Here is a 26429-nt window from a genome sequence, read left to right on the forward strand (position 1 = left end):
TTCTGGTCTCCCTGGCTTCAGCACCCGAAGAGCAGATCCCGGTCCCTGCTCCTGCCTCGGGGGCTCCTGTAGGAAAGGACAGTAGGCACTAGATGTCAGCGTGGACCAGTCATTAAATATTTCCTAATTTTCCTACAAGGGAGAGCAGGGTGACCCCTGGGGTGATGGTTGGGGTGACAGTTGGGCTTTGGCACCAGCCCCCAGCACAACGTGCAGCTTGCAATGGTATGTTTATAACTAAGCCATGCAGCTTTTAATCACTTCAACATCTCTTCTATATTTCAGCTGCCCTCTAACACCTACTCCATCCAAAGGGACCAATTTTTGTTTTCTTTTTTTTTTCCTCAAAAAGTTACTTTTTTAGCCCCAGGATAGTAGCGGATGCAGGGAGGTGTCAAGCTCTGACTGGTTTGTGTCTAGTGGCATTTGCAGCTGGATGAGGCTGTACTCCAGGCATTTGCTGGAGGTAGAGGAAGTGTGTGCACCTGAAGGCTATTGGGTTTTGAATTATTTGTTTTATTATTTTTTTCCCCTGAAGAAGTGCTTGGAAGTATTTTTAGATCAAAACATACACTAGAGCTTACGTTCAAAGGGGATGGGAGTTTAGGAAGCACCGCTTGTGGGTTGGCGTTTATGGAGACAAGCAACCATTGAAGTTCTTGACCTGGTCATGGTTCGGTATGGGTATGCAACTTGCTCAATCCTCTCCTTGACCTTATAACTGCCCAGAAGAGGAGGGGCTGGGTCCCTTCTCCATCCATGCCAGTAGCCAAGGCAGCAGGGGTGTGCTTCTCCTGGCTGCCAGCCCAGGTTGGCACAATGCACTTTTCCACAATCTTTCTGGCCATGGTCCCATCCTCACTGGTATGTGGGGTTCCCTCAGCTGTGGTGGCACATGTGAGTTGAGTGCTGAGCAGGATCTGCTTCTTATTGTAGAGTCCAATAGCCATACCCTGAAATAATGAGTGTGCTCTGAGAGGGATGGGGTAAGGCAAATGGTCCTGTGGGGTCTGACAAACAGTGAGGGATGCTGTGTCTGCTGCAGCAGCAAGTCCCCCAAGCCTTCACCTGTGTGCAGTGGATGGGCGGAAACCAGAGCAGCTCTCCCCTGTTTCCAGGGCAGCTCCGGTTCTGGAACCCTGATGACCTGAATGCCTCCCCTGGCGCCTCACTGCCCAGCCCAGACTGGATAGAGGAGAAACTGCAGGAGGTCTGCGAGCACCTTGGCATCACCAGGGATGGCCACCTGAACCGCAAAAAGCTTGTCTCCATCTGTGAGCAGTATGGGCTCCAAGCAGCAGCTGGGGAGGTGAGTGGCCAGGTGCAGACCTGCTTGCTCCAGGGTGTACATCTGGGTTTTGGCATGGCCCCCACAAAGTCTGTCCTGCAGGTGACTGCAAGCCTAAAGCACAAGTGCTGGTTCATACGTCACCACTTGGAAAGCAGTTTTCAGCCCAGTTTATGGTTTTCCAGTGAGGCTGTTGGTGTCAAACCACCAGAAATGGGAAACTGCTCTGGTAGAAGGCAGCTGCCAGCCGTACTATGCAGTGTGCATGTCTTCTCATGCATTCGCAGAGTAAACTGGATTCCAAAACATATTCTGGATTCCAAAACATATTCTGGATTCCAAAACATATTCTGGATTCCAAACGTGTCTCCTTAATCCCCAAAATCTTTGAGCTAGACAGTAAATATTAGTTAAAATATTCATAGCTGGTTGCTTTTGAATTTGTTGAGGGCCTGCAGGCTGTTTCTGTCCTGCAGGAAAAATTCATGAGAAAATTATTTCTTTAGCAAAGAAGTTTGTTGCCAATTTATGGTGAGTTTTCTTAAAAAAAAAAAAATGTATTTTAAAATACAAATTGTAATCATTTCCTTCATGAAACATGAATACATGAGCAAGTATTCCTTTGCAGCATTCATAATAAAATGTTTTCAGGGTATTAAGGCACAAAATGGAAAGAATAAACTGTAAGTGAAGAAATAGCAAAGGACTAATCTTAACATCTCTGGTCCTAATAAGGTTGGTCTTGCTTTGCAGAAAGCAGACTGCCCCGAAGCATAAAACAGATTTATAAGACCTTGCAGTGTTTTACTGTGTGTTTTGCCCAGTCACTTCAAGCTGCTGGGGGTTTGGTCTGTCTCACCACCTTGCACTTGAATCCTGAGGTCACTCTGTCTCAAGAGCAGAACGAAGTGAGGTGTCTTCACGCTGCCTCACAAGATACGGAGGCTTCAAGAGGACCAGGAGCTTACATCATTATACAGGCAGGATTTTCATAGTGTGTGTGGATGTACAATTTTCTATACGAAGGTTGCTGTACCAGTGTTAGGCTGATGCAGTGTAGCAGGCAACTCTTGCTTTGCCTTTTTCTTTGGCAGAGCCTTGGGAATAGGGTGCTTTCTACTCTGTCAAATTGTTACCATGGTGGTTTTGGCAATAGCAAATGTGATTTCTATCCCTTGCCACTTGCAGGTGCTTGAAGAGGTACTCCATAACCTGGAGCAAGATGGCACCATGAGCATAGAGGACTTCTTCTATGGCTTGTTTAAAAATGGAAAGCCGCTGATGCCCTCAGCATCTACACCATACAGACAACTGAAACGACACCTTTCCATGCAGGTGGGAAACTGAGGTGGATCCTGGGGTAGGGGCAAGAGCGGGGGGGAAGTCCTGAGGAAATAGCTCCTAGCTTGCCTCCTGCTTTTCTTGCCCATTTGTCTCTGTGGTGGGGCAGCTGTGACTATCCCCCAAATGGGTAGGCTGAAGACTGTGGGTATGCAGGTCCCACATATATTCTCTAACTATTTTGGGGTGGTGGGGGGGAAGAGTTTGGAATCTTCTGCCCATCTTTGCTTTGAAGCTGAGGCCTACAGCAAAAGCACCTGTGCATATGCTTCCTGCAGCCTTTTTAGGGGAGGTGATGCTTGAAACCAAAACCAGAGAGTGCAAAACACTTTTGAAGCATTGAGGACACTCCAAAGTGCCTGGCTGTGCTGTGGTGCTGGGATGTCAGCAGCAGCATTCCTGCTGGGTATTTGGCTTGGCAATGAGGAAGAGCAGACTTAATCCTTAATCTCCAGAATACTGTTAGTGAAATTACATTTCCAAGCCTTTCTTGTCACGGGGTGGGCAGATGCCTGGCTCTGCCTGTGCCCCATCACCTCCTCTCCCCTTTCTCCACAGTCCTTTGATGAAAGCGGGAGGCGCATGATCACCCACTCTGCCATGTCCAGCACCATTGGCTTCTGCCTCTTCTCCAGCCTGGATGATGGGATGGGCTATGGCTGTGTGGAGAGTGTCCTTGACTGCTGGCACCAGGAGGGCATAGAGAACAGCCAGGAGATCCTGAAGGTAACTGACAGCTGCATCTTAACTCTTCTGTTTGCCTTGGTTTTTTATCCCAGTATAGGATGCTGAACTGCAGCCAGATCACTTCTTTATTTCGTTTCTTTGAATTCCCAGTGCTAGTGAGAAGAGTCTAATCCCAGAGAGCTACAAGTTAATGATAAAAATGTAACGTGACTTCCAGCTTAGCTTGAAGAGGTCACCTTTATTCATAGAAAGCAAATGATAAGTTGACTATGAACCAGCAGTGTGCCATTGTGGTCAGAAGGGACAATAGTATCCTGGGGTGCATTGGGAGGACTGTGGCCAGCAGGTTGAGGTTCCTGTACTTGCTCCTGGTGAGGCCACATCTGGAGTACTGTGTCCAGTTCTGGGCTCCTCGGTACAAGACAAGGAGCTGTGGAGAGGGTCCAGTGGAGGTCACAAGGATGATTGGGAGGATTGGAGCATCTTTCTTATGAGGAGAGATTGTGGGAGCTGGGCCTGTTTAGTCGTGGGAAGAGAAGACTGAGAGGGGATCTCATTAGTGCATATAAATATCTCAAAGGCAGGTGCCAGGACGATGTTGCCACACTCTTTTCAATGGTGCCCAGCAACAGGATGAGCAGTGGCCATAAACTAAAACACAAGTTTCACCTCAACATGAAGAAGAACTTGTTTATGTTGAGGGTGGTAGGGTGCCCAAAGAGTCTCTCTGGAGAAGTTCAAAACCCTCCTGGACTCGTTCCTATGTAACCTGCTTTAGGTGGCCCTGCTTTGGCAAGAGGGTTGGGCTAGATCATCTCCAGAGGTCCCTTCCAACCCTAATGATTGTGCTTCTGTGAATCTAAATCCTTTACCTCACTGAACAGCTGCTCCTGCAAATGTTTCAGCATTGGGATGTCCTGAATTATTGCCTGTGCTGAGTGGAGGGACAGAGCTTGGAAACCTTGCCCAGTCCTTAGTGTTTTATTATACAGAGTAAAGGGTAATGGGGGGTTGCACATCAACCATCTGAAGTCATTCTGCCTGCCCATCTCACTAGAAGCTGTGGCTGGGAGACGATAAATTCATGTGTCGTTCTGAGACCATCGCTGGGTTCCCAGCAGCAATAATGGCAGATTTCTTTTGGCATTCAGTGGCTGTGTGGGTATTGACACCCAGGTGGTAATAAACTCTGCCATAGCTCAGGCTTTAAAACCCACTTGTAGACCAGTTTGATAACATGGTACTACTTACAGTGGACTTGTGTGATTATGCCTTCTGCTTGTTGCTTTACTCTTGTAACTTGCTTTGTTATCAGTGTTCGCAGTGTTTCAGTCCCACTGCCAGCCCTTCTGTGCTCCACTTTGTGTTCCTGCAGACTTAAGTTGAAGGAAATGAAAAGCAGTTGAAGGAGAAAAGAAGGCTCTGGGGAGACTTTAAGGCAGCTTCCAGTGCCTAAAGGGACTGACACAAAAACTGGAGAGGGACTTTTGACAAGGGCCTGTAGGGATAGGACACGGGGAAATGGCTTTAAGCTCAAATAGGGTGGATTTAGATTAGATATTAGGAAGAAGTTCTTCCCTATGAAGGTGGTGAGGCACTGGCACAGGCTGCCCAGAGAAGCTGTGGCTGCCCCATCCCTGGCAGTGTTCAAGGCCAGGTTGGACAGAGCTGGGAGCAACCTGGTCTAGTGGAGGATGTCCCTGCCTGTGGCAGGGGTTGGAACTGGATGAGCTTTCTGGTCATTTCCAACCCAAGCAATTCTATATGGTTGATTCTGTATGATTCCTTACTCTGTGAGAGGTGGGATACTTGCTATTAAATACCTCCTACAAGGCTGTTTCTGTGTTTCTACTGCAAGAGCTGATTTTGTTTAACATGAGCATCTTCAACCACTTTCTTGCAGCATTTGAAGACATAAGAAGGCCAGTGTAGTTATGTCCTCTAGAGAATTAGTAGTTTTAATCAGGCATAGGCTTAATTTCCTGTTGGTCTTACAGCACAGCCAAGACACTTTCCATCTCCACAGCTGTCAGCAGCTCTTTAACATAGGAAAGTGGCAGAGATGTCTGGTTTATTGCCCCAAAGGCATTTGTGACAGATTAGTCTCTTCTGAGCCTCCTCATTTTATTCTGTCACTTCATGCACAAATGTCTTCAGTCTCCTGCAGGGCAAGAATGCTTGTTCTGCTCTAACGATGTGGTGTTCTGCAGGCTTTGGACTTCAACTTGGATGGGAAGGTGAACCTGACAGAGCTGACGCTGGCTCTGGAAAACGAACTTTTAATAACCAAGAATGGAATCCACCAGGCAGCCCTGGCAAGCTTCAAAATGGAGATCAGACACTTGCTGTAAGTCACCCAGATTGCCACCTCTGCTGTTTACTCGCTGCCCTCTCCCTTTGGCCCAGCAGAAGTTTAAGTAGGAGCTGATTAATGATGGTTCACAGCACTTCTCTGAGGGGCATTGATGTGGTGCTGCCCTTTTGCTGGAAGGCAAAGTTCTTTTCTAGCTTGGTCAGAGACTTTCAGTGCTCTCATTTTGCATGGGTAAAACACTCAAACCCAAGTACTGCAGAAAAACAGACTTAATAAAATCCAAGCAGTAGGCTGTTCCCAGAGCCCCGCTCTGCGGTCTGGAAATGGTCGCTGCAATCTACAGTTGTTGATGGCCAAGGAATGCAAACCTGAAGATGGAGGCTGGTGCAATTTGATAAGCAGTACCTTTAATAATAACTGATTTCTTGTAGTAGCATTACATAGGTTTTGGCATGTGATAAAGGGGTGGATGAGGTACAAAACCACCTTGGATCCCTGCTTTTTTCTTTTGAAAGTCAACACAGTTTGAATTTGCACTGGACTTGCCATGCAAGCCTCTCTGTTAAGAGAGCATAGGAGATGAGAAGCATATTCCCCTGTTTGTATGTTTAATATAGATATTATTTGCATGTGCTACTGAACTCAAATATTTCTTCATATAGATACCAATGGATCACCTTGTCCACCACACTTTGGAGACTGCCGCTCTAAGCATTGCACCCTCAGTTTTGCATTGGTTCATTCCTCTTGTGTAACTGTGGCATCCATCTGCCATGTGCATGAACTCCAGTTGCTAGTGGTATTTTGTTTGTACTGTAAATCTTTGAATAGCTTAGATAATTATCAGGTTATGCATTCAAACCCATGCAACACCACAGATGACTTTCATTGGTCATCAAGACTGCAAGATCATTAAGTCCTGTTACTTGTTGGCTCACCACTTGTGCTTGCAAATTGCCCACTTTGCTTGTATAAAAAGATGAGGTTTTCGGTGTGCTTGCGTCTGCATGTGTAAATAACTTATGTGTGAAGAGATTTGTTGTCAAGTTATCACCAAGAAAACTGCTCAGTGTAGCAGATCTTACCAACTTACGATGAAAACCTGGGTGGGTGTAGTGTAAGGGTGAAATGGTAAAGGTAATAAAACAAGAGAACAAATAAATAGGCAGAAAGCGGCTTGTCAAAATGGCATAGCACTGCAGTTCAGGAGGCTAGACCACAGCTGAGGAGCTCATGAGTTGAGGTCTTGTGAACCTAGGAGTCCAGAGCTGTGTGTGCAGGTTCATACCTAATGACTAAATGCATTTGATAAGACCCTTGGACAGCTTTCTGAGCTGTTTTTCTCTCATGAGCCTCTTGCAAGTATCTTCTCTGGGGGAGGTGTGAGGGATGACCTAATCCAGACCAGCTGTGCTTACCTTAGGGAGAGAGCTGACCAAGTGGCCAGAGAGAAAGAGAAGCTGCGGTCGGACTTGGAAAAAGCTGAAAAGTTGAAATTCCTGATGGCCTCCGAAGTGGATGACCACCACGCTGCAATTGAGCGCCGGAATGAGTACAACCTCAGGTATGATATCCCGGTTCACCCCTCTCCTTCTCTTTGGCATCATTGCCACAGTGTTGGAGGGACTCAGAGGTGGAGCGGCTTTACACCTGCTGATTACCACTGAGCTTCACTCACAGCATCACTGGCTGACTGCTCCTTTTAAGAGCTCTTCTTACTTCCAATGCCTTTGTAGGAAGCTGGATGAGGAGTACAAGGAACGAATTGCAGCTCTAAAGAATGAGCTCCAGAGAGAGCGGGAGCAAATCCTTCAGCAGGCTAACAAACAGCGGCTGGATCTGGAGCAGGAGATAGAAAAGCTGAAAAATGATGAGAACTACATCCGCGACCGCCTGGCCCTTTCCCTGAAGGTAGTGGGCACTAAATACAGCTCTCTTTTTCCCCCAAAAGACAAGGGGAGTGCCACTTGCAGCATGGTCCTTGTTGAGGAGATGTGTTGCAGTGCATGCTGAGCTATCTGAAAGTAATTTCAGCAGCAACATAGAGGCATATCTGTGAGAACTGGGGCTTTTAGGTCACCTTGATAGGTTACTCCTTGGATTGATAAAGCTCCAGTTCAAGTTTCTGCTGCCATCAAGTGCAGAGTGTACATGCGTATGGTTATCAGAAGGGCTGTGTGCCCTGCTGGCTGTTCAGCTGTCCAGCCAGGAGCTAATGTCTTGACAAAGTTTAAACTATTTTTTTAAAAACAAACACATAAAACCCCTCTTAAGCAAGCTTGCTGCTATCCCTGTTGATAATTTAACTGCTGCCTAATGCAATGGTATTACTCACCCATGACCCCACAGATTCAACTCCTGTTCTAGATTGGTTTTTTTTGTCTGCTGCTGATCATGTAATTAACTTTTGCTCAGTATAAAAACAAAATGTAATGAGTAGTGGTGCTGTCTTACGAACACAGGAGGGAGCTGATGCACCTTTACAGTGTTCAGGTGAGCAGCTTTCGAAAGGGAGTGGTTGTCCTGTGAGCATCGGGATCATTGTAAAATGTTCTTTCTAAAGAAGCCAGCTGAAAGGTGAGAAGAGCCAGAGAAGCACACACACTTGCTGTCCTGCTTCAAGCAGGAGGGTTGTATGTGCATGGGTTCACAATTTCTGTCTTTGAGTGAAGTTTGTAGCAGTGTCGTGCTCTGACTTGACTGGGAGAGTGTGCTCATGGCTTCTTCCTCCTTCAAAGTCTGAGGCTGTTGGGGTGGTTTTTTGATGCAGAAAAACAGCCGCCTGGAAAGCGAGCTACTGGAAATGGGAGAAAAACTGTCCAAGTATGAAAGTTTGGCAAGCAAACTACAGAGGAACTTGGAAAACGTCCTGACTGAGAAGGTAAATCCTCCTCTTCCCAGTATGCTTCCAGAATTAAATTGCTTTTTGGTTACTACACTCAAGCTGCCAATTTAATACCTGGAGGCTCCAGACAGTACCAAGGCACAGCCTGCTTTTTGACGTGGGCTGCCTACCTCACTTCTAGTTAAGGAAGTTAGAGATACTCCATTTTAGCTGTAGTAACAGCAGGGAGCCTTAAGGTGAAGCAATCATCCTGCAGATCTGCGGGGATTTTATTCCCCAGCACAATGTTTTGGATAGACCCAACATGCAGGCCCTTTCTAGGGAAGATGATACATGAGGTGTATCTCTGCTGCATCTTAAGTGAAAAGTGAGGAGAACAGCTGATCATGGTTGTATCACAATAAACTCATCAGAATAACAGCTTCTTCAAAGGCATTTTGGGGTGTGTGTGTGCATGCTTCTATAGGCAGAGGCTCATGTACTGGGATTCTCACCTAGAAGCTATCTTCCAGACTTCTTTAAAGCTGGAATTATTTATTGAATTGAGATGTGCATACGCTAAGATAGAAAATTGAGGTCTGAAATCACAGTTAGCATGAGAGCTATGGCTAGTATCTTCTAAGGAGGTTGCTTTTTGTCCCCTACCAGCAGTGAAGCAGAGCTTCTGTATTTAAAATAAGATAAACAGAGGGGAGGGGGTGCAGGCTGCCAGGCTGCCTGTGGATGGCACCCAGGTTGTGATAAGCAGGTGATGTGATGGGTATAAGAGTAACTGTATTCTGTTTATGCCATTTCAGTTTGGGGACCTGGATCCCAGCAGCACAGAGTTTTTCCTGCAGGAGGAGAGACTGGCACAGATGAGAAGCGAGTACCAGCAGCAGTGCAGAGTAAGTGAAGCTCAGGGCTGGAGACCTGGCACCTGTCTGTCCATGTTCATCAAGAACATCCTTACTGCAGACATCAGCACAGAGCAGGAATAGAATACTGCTGAGTATTTTTCCTGGCTGAGCTAAAAGGATGAGGTTCCATAAGGGAGGGCTGGGATGGGGTCTGTGGAGCCTCCTTCATTCCCCAGCTGTACATCTAGCCCAACTTCTTGCACAGTTGTGCACTAGCATTTTTTTTGATTTATGAAATAATCTTTGTCCTAATTTGTATCCAGAGTTGCAGGAACTCTGCAGTAGAAATAAGATATAGCTCAGTTTTACTGGTTTCCAAAACAGTAGATTTTTCTTTTTTCTTAAAACTGAAAAGGTAAAACTTGTCTTCTCCTCTCCACATCTTGTATGTCTGAAATACTTCTTTAAGGTGGGCCTGCAAGCTGTCTATTTACATACCTGTTTTCTGATGACTACAATGGTTACTGGCATTTGGCTTATCGGTTCTGCATGATCCTTTTCACTCAAGAAAGGACTGCCTTGGCAAAAGGTTTTCTAATCTGAAACAGAACAGTCACTCTCTTAGGAAGCTGCAGTTTGAAGGCAAAAATTGTCTATTCATTGAATTGATTTTGATAAGATGTTGCTGGAATATGCAACTGATTTTCTTGAGTACTGGCAGATATGAATCAGGATTTGAGGTTTATTTTCTGAACCTTTCCAATCTTCAGGATTGTGTTTACACATTCAGGGATTCACATTCCTCAGTAAATGCTGTTTATCAAGCTGAGCGCATGGCATTTGGCACAAACGCTCAGGATATTCCTTTGGCAAGTGGGCAGAAGTACCAGATGGTAAATGCTGTAATGAGGGTATCTCTTTCCTAATTTGATCTTCTTGCTTCTGATTTGATTTTTCAAGTAGATGGAATTTGAGGGGGTGTTTCTTGACTGTTTGAAAATGTTCCTAAGCTGCTGTTCAAAAAAAGGTCATAGGAAGAAGGAATAAAGTGAAAGGTCCTGGAGCACGATATACTGTACAGGCAGAATATACACAGGCTGTCTGAGGAAGGTTCTACTCTTTTAGTAAAAAACATATTTGTTGCTTGCACATGTTGGAACCTGGAGAAGGGTGTTGTTTTGCAGGTAGGAGGTTGACTAACTCTGGCATCATGGCAGGATTATTGACAAGTCTTTACCTACTGTAATTCCCTTCTAAATGTCTCATTGTGGGAGTGTGTGAATGTACAGCTGCTGAGCTGTCTTTGGTTGCTTTCACTCAGGCTTCTTGTTCCCCTCTTTCAGGAGCTGCAAGACCAGATAGATGAGCTGCACTCGGAGCTGGAGGAGTACCGTGCCCAAGGCAAAGTGCTGAGGCCTTCACTGAAGAGCTTGCTGTCAGAAGAGTTTGACATTGATATGAAAAGTCATGGCAATAGTGGCATTGAGCCTGACCAAGGTAAAGCACATCTTCTGTATAACCAACTTCTCTGCTGTAGGTATGATAACATCTTAGAGGCAATTAGTAAAAACTTTCCCAAACCCTCACAGTAAGACTCAAACACCACCTCTGTTTTGCTGCTTAATGTGGAATATGGCTGTTGTACTATCTTCAAAGCTGAAATTAATGCTTGCAGGGTTTTGTCTGTGTGTGCAGTGGGAACATAAGAGCTGCAAGTTAGCTGCTAAAACAAATTTAAATTAATGAAACAATTCTGTTGAGAATGTATCTCTTTGGGCTCCAAGGAGAGAGATATATATGTATGTATATAATTACTGTTTTTGAAGGACTTGGTTCAGAAGACTGCAACCCACTAAATATGAGCATAGAGGCAGAAATGGCTATTGAGCAAATGAAGGAGCAACATCACAGGGATCTGCATCACCTCAAACAAGAGCTTGAAGACACAGTAAGCTATTTTAACTTAAAATGAAACTTCACCCTTTTTTCAGTCTCTTCAGAGGTGGAAGGTCTTGAAGAAGGACTTTTAATTCCTGGTCAAATTATAACCTTTCTGTGAACCTGAGCCTTTAGCTTCCCTGCTCCTTCTTCACATTGCTGTGCAATGGAGGTGTGCTGGAGAAGGCTGAAAGAATGCTGTGGTAGATACACATGCCGCCCACCAGATAATGAGAGAGCAGTGAGCTGTTCCAAGGCAGTATTGCATTTCCTGCAGAGAAAGCCTGCTGCATCTGAATTAGCTGCTTCATTCCTGCTGGCATGGGATAACTGTGGGTTAGAAAGGCTGCTGGCAGGAGTCTGCATTGCTAAATGCTATGCTTGTGCAGTCTGGTGGCGTCTGTACTGTGGGAGTATGGAAACTGCTGTTATGATACTCATGCTACTGAAAATGGGCAGTCAGCTTCCTCTTTCCTGTGCGTCCATCTGCAGTTATCCTTGCCATGCTTGCAGAAATATTTCCATTGGTTCTACGTGGAGAAAGACTGGGTCTGCATGGGCTTTGAGGCACCACTGTAGTGCCTGGGGTGCTAGGGTGAGCTGGCACAGGTCTGGACATGTCACAGTGTGCTCACTGCCAGCCTGTGCTGGCATCCCTGGCAGGGTCACAGTGTCCCTCTGCAGGTGAGGCGCACTGGTGTAGAGATGGCCAGGCTCATTCTGTGTGAGTCAGTCCAGGAGCAGAAGTTGGGGGTCCCATCAGGCTTCCCCTGTGTCTATCAGATATAATTGTTATAGGACTATAAATATTCATTTCACATATGGCGTAACATTGAAACTGTATTGTGATGCAGCTGGGACGGGAGTGGGGAAAGGGGACTGATAAAATATCACCCTGAAATAATTATTTTTCCTTAAGTATTTGTCTCTTATCAGTTTGGATTTTTGGGGTTTTGTTTGTTTGTTTGTTGTTTTTTTTTTTTAAAGGGCAAAACAAAAAAAAATACAAAAAATCTGCCTCCAAACCAGAAAAATGCACCAAAAGTAATCAGTGAAATACAGTCCACTTGCAATTTGCAAAACTGACTTAGGGCTTCATAGTAGTCAGTGACTTCTCTTTTCACAAATTCATTTAATGGAAAAGCATGAATTTCACTGACTTCTATGTAATAATCATCTTTAACCCACCAAGTAAGAAATTAAGCTAGGCATTAGCATTCTTTGCAGGGAAATCAACATAAGATGCTAATGTGCAAATCAAAATATTCTATAGAATATATGGAAATATTTTGTGCAGAAATGTTGAGAAAACATTTCCGTAGAACATTCTGTTGAAAATGAGTCATTCCAATCTGGTTTCCTTTTTGTAGGTGAGCTATTACGAAAAGCAGCTAGATGAGACAAAAATCCACTCTGAAAAGGAGCAAGAAGATATGAGGAAGAAGCACACTGAAGAGATGCATGTCATGGAAAAGCAAATAACTGGTCTTAAAAATCAAATTGTAGAACTGCAAGGAGAGGCAGCGGTGCTCAGAGAACAGCAGGAAAAGCTTGACTGTAAGCACAATGATGAGAAAAACAAATTACAAATGCGTTTTGATGAGGAAAAAGCCAATCTGCAAGAACTACTGAGGCAGGAGCATGAAGAAGACATTAGAGCCAGACTGGACCAGATAAATGAGAAGTTTAGTCAAGAACGGGAAGAACTGATTCAAAATGGTGTCTGGGTGGAAGAAAAGATGAGAGTTTTAGTGCAGACACTGCAGGAAGAGAAGGTAGAGCTGGAACGTGGCTTTCATGAGCAGCTGAAAAGGATGGCTGAGGTGCATGCCCTGGAGAAGGAAGAGCTCCAGCAAGAGCTGCTGAGGAAGCATGAGCAGGACCTGGAGGAGGAAAGGTAAGTGTCACTGCTGGTAGGGACAGTGGTGGTGTATGCTGACCTCAGTGGCTTGGCATGGTGACCATGAACCTAGTGCAGAATTGACTCCTGATGCTTAATTAAAGTGTACAAACTGTACAGTGCTGTTATGCATTTTATTCCACAACATTGGGGAACTATCAAAGGGTTGTTTTTCTTCTGGCCTTTCTTAAGCAGATATTTCATATTGATTTTTAACTCGCCCAGAGGCAACAATAGTTTTAAAACGTAACCAGACATTAGTGACTTGAGTCTCTGCTCAGGATCTCTGTGCTTTACAAATCCCTGCTTTGTACTTTTAAAGCATTTGGGTTTTCAGACCTCTTTTCTGAAGAGGTAACAGGTTGGATGGTAAATGTTTTTAGCTAAGATCAAGTGTTAAAAGAAACTGAAACCCTCCGGAGATGACAGGGAGTGGTGGGGGTAAGAACATCTGCCCCTACAAATCTTATCGCAAGAATAGAAGGGCATATATTGTACACAAAAGCTTTCCTGAGGATATTTCATGAGTTACACTTTTCCAAGGCAATTAGGTTTTTATTTTTGAAAGTTTCAACAACTTGCCTCAAATTTAACTTTGGCTCTCAGAAACACCCATCACGTAGTACTTCATCTGAAACTCAGTGAACAAGTGAGAGTTTTTGTCAGCTTGTTTTATTCAGCCTAAAAAGCCATTTGAATCTATTTGAGTTAGTCCAGAGTTTAGTAATATCTTATGCTAACCATGTTTAGGAAAAAAATGGAAAGTGACTGTAACAGAAGAGCATCTCATTTGGAAACTCCATTTTCTGCCAGCACACAAACACTTGTGAATAAATATGAAGAAACAATCCAAAATCTGGAAGGACATTACCAGCGAGAGTTGCGTGAACTTGCTGAACAGCAAAGAGAGGCAAAATCTCAGTGGGAGTTTGAAAAGGATGAAATTGCTCAGAAGGCTGCTAAAGCCCACGAGCAACTGAAGGAAAGTCTGGCAAATGAAAAGGCCATTTCTTCTGCCCTCACCCAGGAGAAAGATCTCCTGGAGAAAATCTTCAAGGAGGAAGTGAACAAGCTTGTGTGCGAGAGGGAGCAGCTTCAGAAGGAACTGTGGGATCTGAGGAGTGCTGCTGAGAAGCAAGAGAAAAGACTGAATGATGAAATAACACAACTCCAAAATGACCATGAGAAAGAGCTAAAGAGCAAAGAGGAGCATATATCTGTGGTGGAGGAAAATGGGAAGCTGTTCAGGCAAAAGCTGGAGAGACTTCACAGTGAATATAAGCAAGAGAAAGAAGACCTCAATTCCAAACTACTTGCTTTGGAGAGTTTAAACCAGGACATTTGTGTAAGAGCAGAAACAGAGAAGGCCAAGATGAATTTAGAAATCTTAAACCTTCAAGGGAGAATACAGAAATTGCAGTGCGAGACCCATTGTTTTTCTGCACTACAAAATCATTATAGGGTCCTGGAAAATGAGTGTACAAAAGCAAAGAGCAGAATTGCTGCTTTTAGTGGTATGGCACCTCTGGGAGGTGATGTGGATGTCCTCTTAAATCTGCAGAAAGTGCATGAGCAAGCAGTGAAGGAAAATGTCAGAATGGCTGCTGAGATCGTCAGGCTGCAGCACAAATTGCAAGCAGCAGAGCAGGAGATGGTGCAACCTCCCAGTCCTGGCTGCTCCTACTCCAGCTCAGAACAATCTCAGCTGCCAGATGAAATGGATCCCATCTTTCAAGGGTTGCCCAGCGATTGTAACAGTGCAGACAAGGGAACAGATTTGAATGTCCATTCATTTTTGGAGGCTGATTCTACAGACCTGGAAGAAATGACTGAGATGGATTCAGAACTGGAGAAAGCATGTGTTAAAGCCAGAGAAGGCAGTCATGCCTTCAAGGTGCAGGTGTGTCAAATGCAAGGAAGGAAAGCAGCACTGGAAGCTGCTCTGGTTAACCCAAATGACATGCATCTCCACAAAGAGAGAGAGGAGAGGCATACAGTGGAGCACAGCTTACAAAGCACATGCACTGAGCTGCAGCAAAAAGTTGATCTTTTGAGGTAACGTACATTTGCAAAACTTTGTGGGAAATGTGCTGCTTAGAAACTAACCTAGCATCCCACTCGTTGCTTTGTAGCCACCTGCCTGCTGTATGGCTGCTGCATTAACTACTGTAGTTTAACTCTGATTAGAGATCAGTGCCTTGGACTTGTAACTACTAGCAAGCGGGCTGTTTAATCATGGATAGTGACAGTTGAAATGTGTGACTTACTCCTCTCTGACCGTGACCTAACATGAATGGTAAAACAGGAGCAACCTGCCAGCTGTTCTGTCTGTGGATGCAGTCACCTTTGCAGTGCGTAGTTTATGGTACATCGGAACCCCCTGTATTTTTATGTACAAAATACTATGGTAACACTTCCAGAATGCATTTACCTTTTACTAATATCACTTCTTCACTCAGTTTGCACCCTCCTAGTACTCAATGTTACTTGGAATGCTGAAAATGCTTCTGTTTTTTCCAATATTTAAGTTAATACTCAAGAGATATGGTAACTTTTTCCCCAGCAGGAGTACTTAGGAGTCCATCAGGTATGTAATATGGTAAATACGATTATAACACAGAGAATATAATAGGTTTTATGTACTTGTTTATAACTGCTCTATTATTTTTTTGGTTTTTTTGAGGCCATGTCATGTTTTAAGCATTATTCTTAGACAAATTCGTAACCCAGCACTATACCAGCTACTAGAAAGAAAGTTAACTCTACCCCAGCTGAAACCAGGACACTATCCACTCTGTATTTCATACCATTCACATCATGCCAGGTCCCACACTTCCCACCATCACCTTTACTGTCTTTAGATGTATAAATATATATATATATATGTATATACACACAGAGATCATTCCCATAGTCTATGGGCCATCCCTACAAAAGTCTGAGTTCCATGATCTGGGGCTCTATCTGTCATAACAGTTTCTCTAGGCAGGAAGGATGGATGGTGTGTGTGTTGGATTGTTGCATGTTGAAGCTCATTTTAGTTCCATCACTGCTGCACTTGTCCAATTTTATCAAAGTTCATTCTTCATTAACATGGTGATCAAAAGTGAGTTAGGTTCAGATCCTCAAATCTGAAGCAGTGGAGATGGGTGCCACAAGGTGTCCAGAACAGTGATGGATTGCCGCAGTGAAAGCACTAATATTTAATGTTGTACAGCATCATACAGTTTATGTAACTGGCTATTTTAACCCAGAATCAAATCTCCTTGAGGTACACACTGGACTTCCCCATCCTCTGTATTACCATTCAAGTGCACCCACATCCTTGAGCAAAAGTGATCCCATGAGTGGGTTTGCCTTTGCCTGAGGCAGGAATAACCCAGACTGTCTTCCCCAGCAAATTCTTTATGTGCACCACAGGAACTTTACCCCCTTCTATGGTATGTAGAAGTTTTGATTGGGCTTGGCCAGCCTGGTTGGCAGATCTCTGGTAACTAACCACGTGACCTTTGCTAAATGTGCATTCCAGTGTTTGAAAGTTTGGGATGTGATGACATCCATGCAGACATTTTATTTCCAAAAATTGGATCTCCTATGCAGGTCCCTTGATCTTACTCTCTTTTATGGCAAACCAGCTTTCAGAAGGACCTGGATTATTTTCTTCCCTTCCTCTCAATGTATTGAAGGTGTTCAGGAACTTGCCCCTGTTCCAGTTCCCTCAGGTACTGGATACCCCTCTCTATGGCCTACAACATCTTCCTTGAAGGGATACCTTTCCTTCACAGCTGATAGGAGTCACTTCCAGAGGCTGAGGGATTGTGTCCCTTTTCAAATTGACTTGTCAACACCTGCTTCCCTAGAAAGTGATCCCAGCTGCTTGGATTCTCTACTCTCAAAGTCCAGGCTACTATCTCCATTGTCCCAGCATTGTAGCAGCCAGGTGATAATATGCTCACATGGACAATGGTTGGAATCTTTTAATATGTCCTGCAGCTCCCTCAGAGACAGGGATCGAGAGTTTGCCTCTGGTTCTACCACTTCCTCTGTTTCTTGTGAAGGCCCTGTTTGTCCTGTTTCACTACTCAAGGTGACTTCCATGTCCCTTTCTTTTTCTGTACAGGAGTGACTGATAGGGGCATGGACTGGTTCTTTGGTTCAGATGTAGTGTCTTTCAGTGTGGTTGGAGTGGCTGCAGCATCTGTTGTCAGAGTTAGAGTGGAGTAGCTGCAGTGTCCATCACGGGGTTAGAGTAGCTGCTGTGCTCATTGTCGGGGCTTGAGTAGCTGTGGTGTCTGTTGCTTTGCCATCTGATTCAGAGACCTTCTTTTCCTCTTGAAGGTACTGGATAGTGTTGAGCAGGGCTCTGTAGGCATGGGCCAGGTCCCAGCACGTTGCAGTTATTTGTACCTATCTTGCATTGCCAGGATGACAGTGTACTTTTTTATAAAGGTTTTACTATTTTTTTTCAGATTTTGCATTTGCTAAGGGGTGAAGCTCCAAAGCACTGGAGGGGCCCACAGGCCTAGGTACTCGCCCATACTATCTCACACACCCTGCCACTCATAACTATCCAGCCTTGAGGAAGATCTCTTGGTACTATTCTTAAGTAGTTGTTTAACCTTAAACAAGACCTGAACCATAAGCAATATGCTGGTTCCCAGCAAAAAGGCCAGGTTGGTTTCAAGAGTACCCAAAGGATGTTCAAAACCTTTTAAATTCTCAAATGCTACTCAAATAGGCTGGTGGGGAAGGTATGGGAGGAAGTTCTCCATAGGTTGGGCCTCCAAGAAGAAAAGGCAAGCAGTATAATTATTAATAGTTCTCATTAGATGGCTTCCAAGATATAGAGGTGATGGCAATGCTGAGTACATATGCAATTAGCTTCATGACCAGCAATAATATCATGTTACAAGGCATTATTAAAAATGCAACAAAACCAAGAACCTCAGTCCAGGCACTGTGGATGATAAACGTCACTGCAGGGAGCGCATACTGCAAGTGTTACATAGTGCAACTCTGAGAGCAAATAAATCAACATTGTGATCTGTGACTATTAAACCAGTGCAGTGAACGTTTATAATGAATTTATTTTGACAGGCTCTGGTGAGATCTGTCATTATCGCAAACCTTTGTGCCCTATGTTGGGCATCTAAAAGGACCCAGCCAGTAACCCAGCACCACACAGCCCCTTGCTCACGCCTCCCCCTGCCTTTCCCCACCAGGTGGGATGGGAAGGAGAATTGCGAGTTGAGATAAGAGCAGTTTAATAACTAAAGTACAGTATTATACTACTAATAATTATAAGGGAAATAACAAGGGGAGAGAAGATAAAACTAAAAGGGAAAAAAAAAACACTAAAAACCAACCAACAGCAGTGATGCCCAATACAATTGCTTAGCACCTACTGACTAATACCCAGCCTGACCTGAGCAGCAATTGGTCTTTTCTGGGTAACTTCCTCCCCAGTTTATATCCTGGGTACGACGTACTGTGGTATGGAAATACCCCTTTGGCTAGTTTGGGTCAGGTGTCCTGTCTCTGCTCCCTCCTGGCTTCTTGTGCCCCTCCTCACTAGCAGAGCATGACAGACTGAGAAGTCCTTGATCAGGGTAAGTGCTATTGAGCAATAGTAAAACTTTGGTGCATTATTCAGTATTGTTCTCAGACTGAAGCCAAAACACAGCACTGTGCTGGCTAATGGGAAGAAAATTAGCTCTATCCCAGCCAAAACCAGGACAGGAAAGTAGCTGCAAGTAGCTTCATTATTGTTCAGTACCAGCCTCCTGAAAGAAATCATTCTTTCAGGTATTAAACCATGGCTAAGTTACTTTCTTACAGTTGCCTCAGGACAGAAAAGGCATTTTCCAGTGCTGCTGTTTCCAGCATACTAGACTCCTGAAACAGATTGCTCTCCTAGCAATCTGCATATTGTGGTGTTAAGTTGCTTAAAGTTATGTTATTTGTAACTTAAGGGCTGAAAGGTATAGTACAATATTAGTGTGAAACTTTTATTAGGTATCTTAGAGTTTAACCAACTTCAGCTGTACAAAAACATGCACAAAAAGCACCTTTTTTCAGTGTTTTGGGGAGCCCTCTTACTAAATGAAATGTAAAATCCATATACCGTTCATACATAAGATAAGTCAATTGTAGCTTTCTTCTGAACTAGTACAGGTAGCTTAGGCTTTTGGTAAATCTTGTTGCTGTGGGCCTAGATGACATACAGAACCAGTTTTCACTTGTCTCCTTTCTCTGTCACAGATTTGAAGCTGAGAAGCTCAGAGAAGAAAATATTATTCTGAAAAATGAAGTGACTTTACTGAATGAGGAGGGTAGTGCTTCCAGCCTGAAACTGAGGGAGCTAAATGGGTCCCAAGAAGAAATGCGGTAAGAATTCAATGGGGCATGTACTGCATATATGCCTTTCGGCTCTTGCTGCAGTGCAGACAGGGTGGTTACATCCCTTCTTTCAAAGCTCCTACATGTGTTGGATATACTGTGAAATTTGAAATGGCCTTATTTTCTGCAGTTAATCTGGCTTCTGTTAATGAGCTTTCATTTTTCTTAGGCAAAAGATAGAAGCAGTGAGAAAGGAGAAAGTGGCTGTACAGAAGATGGTTGACAACCTGAAAAAGCAGGTATACAGGCTGAGCCCATAACCTTTCCTGTAGAAATCATCACTGTAGAAAAGCTGTTCCTTACACCATCACAAAGGCAGTAGAAATGACCATTATATATATTTAAACTCTGATAACTGTTCTTACTAACAATGTGGGATTAATGTGAGGCATGTTTGACCTGATCAAGAAACTGCAAAGCTACTGTAACTACCCATCTTATAGACTTGAGAGCACTTTCCATGGTTAACTTGGAAAGTTTATTTAATAGAAATATAAAGTTAAAATATTTCTTTTTGTAGTTTCTCTGGGTAATGCTCTGCTGTAGCCCATGGGGAGAGAGAGGTTACGTGACTCAGCCTCTACTTATTTCCCAGTTATGTGGGTCTAGGAATGCTGCCAGCCATGACCCTTTGCTCGTATCCATGAGACTGCTACTTTTATTTTAAGGTTGGTTTGTTATGCTAGGCAAAGGAGAAAGTTTAAATGGCTCTTACATTCACACCCCTCTTAGTATTGCTTACTAAAATTCTACTTGCTCAGAATAATCTACTAGCTCACCAGCACAACCCTCAGAACATACATCACATGGCAAAGGGAAGGAGGAACAGAGTGGTGAGCCAGATGACTGCTGTCATAATTGATATAATTGAGGCCAATTATGAGAAATTTTGTTTGCAAGGCTGAACACGCATGCAACAGGTCATCAGGAGGACTCCTACTCCTAAATATGATTCTACTTGATTTGGCCTAAAATTAGAGCATGAAGCAAGTTAAAGAGCTATAACGAAATAAAGCAAGCAGTGCTACTGGACTTGTGACTGTTACATAGAGTGAAGGTAACAGCTCCGCACCACTGTTCAGAGTCATTCAGTTTACTCCCCAGTGTAAAAGCAAATGTAACTGACACTGCTTTCCTGATTCAGGTAGTAGATCTGAAGACCAGAAACCAGCAGCTAGACTCCGAAAATACAGAACTCAGCCAGAGGAACTCCAAAAATCAAGCAGATGTGCAGGATCTTAATCAGCAGCTGGCAAGGGTGCTCAAGCAAAAGGAAAGAGAATCGGGAAAGTGTACCCTGGAAGAATGGGAAAAGGAAAGACTGGTACTAAAAGAGGAACTGCAAAACTCCAAAGTAAAGGTAGAGGATTCCACTGTTTCTAACAGTATGAAATAACTGAACTTCTAGGAGTGTGCAGGTGCCATGGAGTTAGCATCCCATTCCTGAGCTATGCTGTGTTCTTTCAAAACTGGACTTCCAAGTACTAGCTGCAAACATACATGCATGTGGTAGTGGGGGTAGAAGGAAAGTCTGGCAGCAGCCAGTAGCAGGGAGAAAGAAATGTTCAGGTTTGCCTTGAAAATGTGGCTTAGTGATACTAAAGATTTACCTGCATTTTCCAGCATCTGTTCTATACAGTACAGTGCCATCCCAGCTCCAAGCATGTCACTGGGTGCAGCATCCTCTGGTTAATCTTTGTTACTCTGCATGTCTCCTATGTTGAAACCTGAGCCTTTTACTTTTTGCAGTCATCAAATATGGTGTCTTCCTTGGAGACAGAGCTGTCGAAAATGAAGGTTCAAGCTCGCATGCTGGAGCAGGAGAACCACATTCTCAAGCAGGAACTTGAGAAGACAAAACAGGTATGGAAGCTCATTTGAGTGCCATGAGAGAATGCCGGCTGCCTCTTAAAAACATGTCCCGCTCTCTTGTCAAAGTTGGAAAGAGTTATTTCTCTAAAGAAGTCATAACAGCAGGGCAATATAAATCCTCTTGAAACAGTCTCTGGGTACAATGCATAATTGTTCAGATAAGGTTGGTTTCACTTAGCCCTTGCCAGAATGTCTTCCAGAGTAGTGGATCTACAAAGGCAGGCTTTGATAATGAAGGCAAAGACTTAAAGCTCTAATCAAGGAATAGATAGGGCTTTTCTAGTTTGTGCAGATGGGATAGAACTGCATATTATGTAGTCACAGAATGGTTTGGGTTGTAAGAGACCTTAAAAACCATCTAGTTCCAAGCCCCCTGCCACAGGCAGGGACACCTTTCTCTAGACAGGGTTGCTCAAAGCCCCATCTAACCTGGTCCTGTGTAGCTCAGTTTAATGACTGGTCTCTTCCAGCCCAAGGCTCTGTCCCACCTGGTCTTGAACATTGCTAGGGATGGAGCGTTTAATTCTCTGGGCACCCTGTTCTAGTGCCTCACAACCCACACAGTAAAGAACTTCTTCCTTACATCTAATCTGAACTTACTCTGTTTAAGTTAAAACCCACTACCCCTTGTCGTATTGCTACAGTCCCTGATGAAGTCCCTCTTCAGCATCATTTTAGGCCCCCTTTAGATACTGTGAGGCTGCTGTGAGGTCTCACCTGGAGAATGGAATGAGGTGTTACGCTAAGGCACTGTGTCAAATGGGAAAAAGATCAGAAGTCAACAGTAAAGTTTGAGGGTTGTTTTTTTTTTTTCCCCTTTTATAGAAGAGGCAGAGAAGAACCAGCCCTAATGCAAATCCCAGGACAGGGCAATTAGGAATCCTTAGCACTGCTGTTGCAGAAAGGATGCCTTGGATCATATGAAGGATACTCATATGGTCATTTGTACTGAATTGGAGTACACTTCTCTCTTCCACTCTACGCAGAGTGGGATGCTTGGCCTTGAAGAGAGGACGGTGTAACGCATGCAAAATCTGAAACAGCACAGAAATGTAACTGAGGGGTTTGTTTTCCACAGCTGCCCAGATGTCCTGATCTTTCTGACCTTCAGAATGAAGTTTCAAGCTTAGTTTCTAAAAATGAAAAGCTGCAGAAAGAAAAGGAAGCCCTGAGTGAGGAATTAAACAGTTGTATTGATAAGGTAAGAAAGACCTGTAAATTCACATCGCTATCTGTGTGCTGTGATGAGCTGTTAAAATTCTTGTATCATTATCTGTCACCCTAATCTGTAAAACTGTTTTGGATTGTTTTCTTTTTTATTTCCCTTCAAGCCAGATAAAGACTTAATGCCACTGCCTTGTTTTGTTTGGTGGTGTTTTTTTTTTTTTCCCCCTAGCTGGTCTTAAAGCTTCAATTCTGGAGTGCAGCTTTACTGTAATTTGATTACACAGAAAATTCCAGACATTGCAAGGGACACAGGCCTGGCTATACACATTGCAGCAGGACAAGGAAGACAGTGTTCTTCACTTTTATTGCAACTCTTACATCTTGTAACACTGAGCTTGAGCAGTGTAGCTAGTTATGCACACTGTAAATAATGATCCTGTTGTGTAGAGATTCAGGGCTGGGAGCTGGGGGGCTGTTCTGCTCTCATGCATTTTCTTTGCATAGCTGTAACTCTCTCTAACTTCTCTCTCAAAGTCAAATTGAGTTAAAGCAAATCCTGAATGACTCAGGCTTACCAGTGTAATCTTATTTCAGGTGGCTAAAGCAAGCTGCTTAGAGAATGCAGTTGGCAGCTTGAAGCAGGAACAGAAGTCCTGGGAACAGCAGAGTCAGACACTGAAAACGCAGCTCACAGTTTCACAAGAAAAGGTATAAAAGTGTTGTGAAAGATGAGTGGTTTGGGGTCTCTCAAGGACCATCAAAGGTATTAGCAAGAACAATTTTAATATGATTTATAAAGGCACGACTTAGAGTGAATCTTGCCGTCAAATTCTTCTATTACTTATTACATGGATGAAGCATACAGAGGAAAACAGAGGTAAAATCGATCTAAAGATGATTAATACAGAGACTGAAGGCACAAAGGATAGGGGAGACTCTCCTGTTGAGTCATGAGGTTCAGATTGGACCCCCTTGCTTTCTAAACAGCAAACAGAGCCTAGGCGCATTTAGTCTCAGACTTAGTCAATGGTATTCATCTAAAGGGTTCCAAGTGTCATTAAGCAGCAGTTTGCAGTTTTAAAGTGAATCACAAGATTACTTTTGCCAATTCATTCTGCTCAGTTATACCTAAAATACTGCAGAGGTCCTGCTGTTGCTGTCTTCTTTTCTGGCAGTGGCTCATCTCTCTCCAGGCAGGGGAGTGGAGCGAATGGCTATCTGCTTGGCCAACGACACCGGGGTTTTCTTGTTGGCCAGGGGCTGCCAGGAAGAATAAATAATTCAAGAGAAATATTCACTTCCCAGGACATCACTGTAAATATTCAGGGAACAAGAATGTGTCTCTGAATGCAGTGTTGTGGCTGAATTCAAAGTGGATCGCTACTAATTGGGAACAGAAAGTTAAAATCATTTGGCATTTTTAAAGAGGGCTGTCAGCATTGTAACTTCTTCATTCCTTTTCTTCTCTCCTTCCATCAGAGACCCTAAATGGGTGTGATATGTGGTGCATACACATCCAAGCAGACTAAGGTTACAAGAAACTTTGGTCCAGCAAATGCCAAGCTGCTTTCTTGCTCGTTACAGGTTCAGAGTCTAGATGAAACACTGCAAAATACAAACCTTCAAATGTCCCGACTAAAATCGGACTTACGGGTGATACAACAGGAGAAGGAAACTCTTAAACAAGAAGTGATGTCTTTACACAAGCAACTGCAAAATGCAAATGAAAAGGTAACAGACTTCAGGTGCCTCAAAGTCAGTCAACTTTGCATGTCAGAGTTACAGACACTGGCTGCTGGTTTTCTGTAGCCAAGTTCTTTACGATAGCTCATCCACTAAAAGAACACATAGTGCTGCAGGCTTGAGCAAGTAGACTGAGTTGTGCAACTATTGATGTCTTATTATTATTTCTAAACAAGTGATATAAAGCTAATAATTACCAAAAAGAGCTGAAAGGTGGGTACAGAAAAGCCTTATTTTAATGTTGGTTTCTGTATTTTGTAGTTTTCCATTTTAAAATGGCTAATTATAATTATGTTATTATAATTATATTAGCTATAGTTACAGTTAACTACAATTAGTCTTGTTTGATTGTATATAATGTGCAGATTTTAAACTTATTTTTAGAAAACTTGCTTTAGATTTTGAACATAAGGACAGGGGATGGTCAGTGCATCTCCTGAGGCTGCGAATCTGTGGACAATGTATGAATTCACACCTATCAAAGCTATAATCATTTACAGTCAAACCAGTAATTGAAAGGGGGGGTGTGTGTCTTAATTTTCAGTCACACTTGGTTTTGAAAGGCATGGTATTATATCAGCCTCAACTGATAAGGAACTAACTGAAGGAGGTTGTAGACAGCAGTGCTGGGATTGGTATTATAAATTCAGTTAGTAATTTGGCTTGTTTGCCATGTAATTAAGGAATATTTAATGTCCACTTGGAAAAGAGGCTGTTTCACAATTGTACAACAGGAACTAAATTACAGCTATTACTGAATAATATATAATACTGAGTTCTATTATGTGCTTGATAAGGCTGTGAAACGGAACACAAATTGCCGTTTTGTAGTGTTGAACTCTGTGCACTCCTATCAGCTATTCTGGTGCAGCGCTATTAGCTATGATTTTAGCAATGGGAAGCACTTTGGGTTTGCACTGTGATTAGGATGTTTGGTTTCTTAGTGGAAAATGGTGTGTAGGCTGGGAGGAAGACTGGAATCCTGTGACTTTAGAGTCTGCAGTTACTGAAAACCTACTTATAAACTCACCTGAATAGAGAAAATGTCTGCTTCTTTGTTTAAGGCCTAACCCTGCAATTCTGTCTGTCTTAAGAATCGGGTTCTAGAACTGGCTGTGCCTTCCTCAGGGCTGCAGCAGGACCAACAGCGGCAAATACACTGGGATGAGCTGGACCAGCTGACAAAACAGGAGCAGCAGCTGCTCAGGCAGGAGAATGAGAGGCTGCAGAGAGAAGTGCAGAGTGCTAAAACTGACCTGACTCACTCCAGGGAGAAGGTAACCAGAGCAAGCTGACAGATCACAGAGGCAGTCTTTAGTGATTCCTGTTTAGCAGTGGGTTATAAAGGAAGGGAATGTTGTTCATTAGCTTTGAACAGAAACATTTGCAGAAAAAATGTGTAATGGAGTAGTTTCTTTATATCTGCACCTAATTAGCAGACACGCTTATGATGGTCTTAAACAGCTCTTTATTTAAAAGAAAGTCCTGATAATTCCTAAGTTTCTGGTCTGACTTTCATTTAACACACTTCAATTTTTTTTTCTTTATAAAAAAAAAATATTCCTGGCATTCTCCTTGTGCGTTTCGTGGCTCACAGTATTAAGCAGATTATGGGGAGGAGGAAGGGAAATAAGGACGAGATGGTCCAAGCTAAAATGTCAAAAAATCTGTTACAAGTCTGAAGTCCGTTGGTACTCAGTATTTTAGACGAAGCAGATGTGATTTTTGGAATGGTCTGGAACATCTTTCAACATCTGTTCATCTCTGGTCTCTTTAGATCCGACAGTTGGAATCTACTATCCTTTCCCTCAAGCACCAAAAGCATCAAAGCCAGTTGGGCATCGTCAGAGCCATAGAGCAAGAGAAATTAAGCTTGAAGAGAGAGTGTGAACAGCTTCAGAAGGAGTTGTCATCTGCAAACAGGAAGGTTAGTATTAGAGGGCAAATAGGTGACTCAATGCAGTACTTTCCATCTCTAAGAACTAATGTAGCAAGCAGTGAATTTTCTTCTTTTTCTCTGAGCTTTCAGCTTTCTGTTTCTTGTGAATCCCTGTCCCAAGGAGCTGATTGTCTTCTGTGTTTCTGCAGAGCATACA

The 26429-nt window shown here is 43.5% G+C and overlaps 1 protein-coding gene across 10 annotated transcripts in view; it reads left to right on the plus strand.

Moving 5' to 3' along the window:
• NIN (ninein) overlaps positions 1-26429 on the plus strand; it is a 64868-nt gene that overhangs the window by 25409 nt on the left and 13030 nt on the right. For 8 of the 10 annotated variants that reach the window (XM_062635570.1, XM_062635568.1, XM_062635574.1 and 5 more), the window contains 21 exons: positions 1119-1309; positions 2477-2623; positions 3188-3355; positions 5527-5663; positions 7054-7194; positions 7367-7541; positions 8401-8511; positions 9273-9362; positions 10658-10811; positions 11141-11262; positions 12623-13149; positions 13903-15207; positions 19414-19539; positions 19721-19790; positions 20696-20911; positions 21301-21414; positions 22502-22624; positions 23185-23298; positions 24175-24321; positions 25428-25610; positions 26111-26260. In XM_062635570.1, the coding sequence (XP_062491554.1) occupies positions 1119-1309; positions 2477-2623; positions 3188-3355; positions 5527-5663; positions 7054-7194; positions 7367-7541; positions 8401-8511; positions 9273-9362; positions 10658-10811; positions 11141-11262; positions 12623-13149; positions 13903-15207; positions 19414-19539; positions 19721-19790; positions 20696-20911; positions 21301-21414; positions 22502-22624; positions 23185-23298; positions 24175-24321; positions 25428-25610; positions 26111-26260 (4511 nt within the window). Of the gene's footprint in view, positions 1-1118; positions 1310-2476; positions 2624-3187; positions 3356-5526; positions 5664-7053; positions 7195-7366; positions 7542-8400; positions 8512-9272; positions 9363-10657; positions 10812-11140; positions 11263-12622; positions 13150-13902; positions 15208-19413; positions 19540-19720; positions 19791-20695; positions 20912-21300; positions 21415-22501; positions 22625-23184; positions 23299-24174; positions 24322-25397; positions 25611-26110; positions 26261-26429 lie in introns of those variants that run through there. The other 2 variants (XM_062635577.1, XM_062635578.1) reach the window with 2 other exon arrangements.

The sequence above is a fragment of the Pezoporus occidentalis genome, unplaced genomic scaffold (assembly GCF_034315485.1).
Source record: "Pezoporus occidentalis ecotype Australia unplaced genomic scaffold, CSIRO_AGI_Poc_V1 ctg46, whole genome shotgun sequence".
Lineage (NCBI taxonomy): Eukaryota > Metazoa > Chordata > Aves > Psittaciformes > Psittacidae > Pezoporus > Pezoporus occidentalis.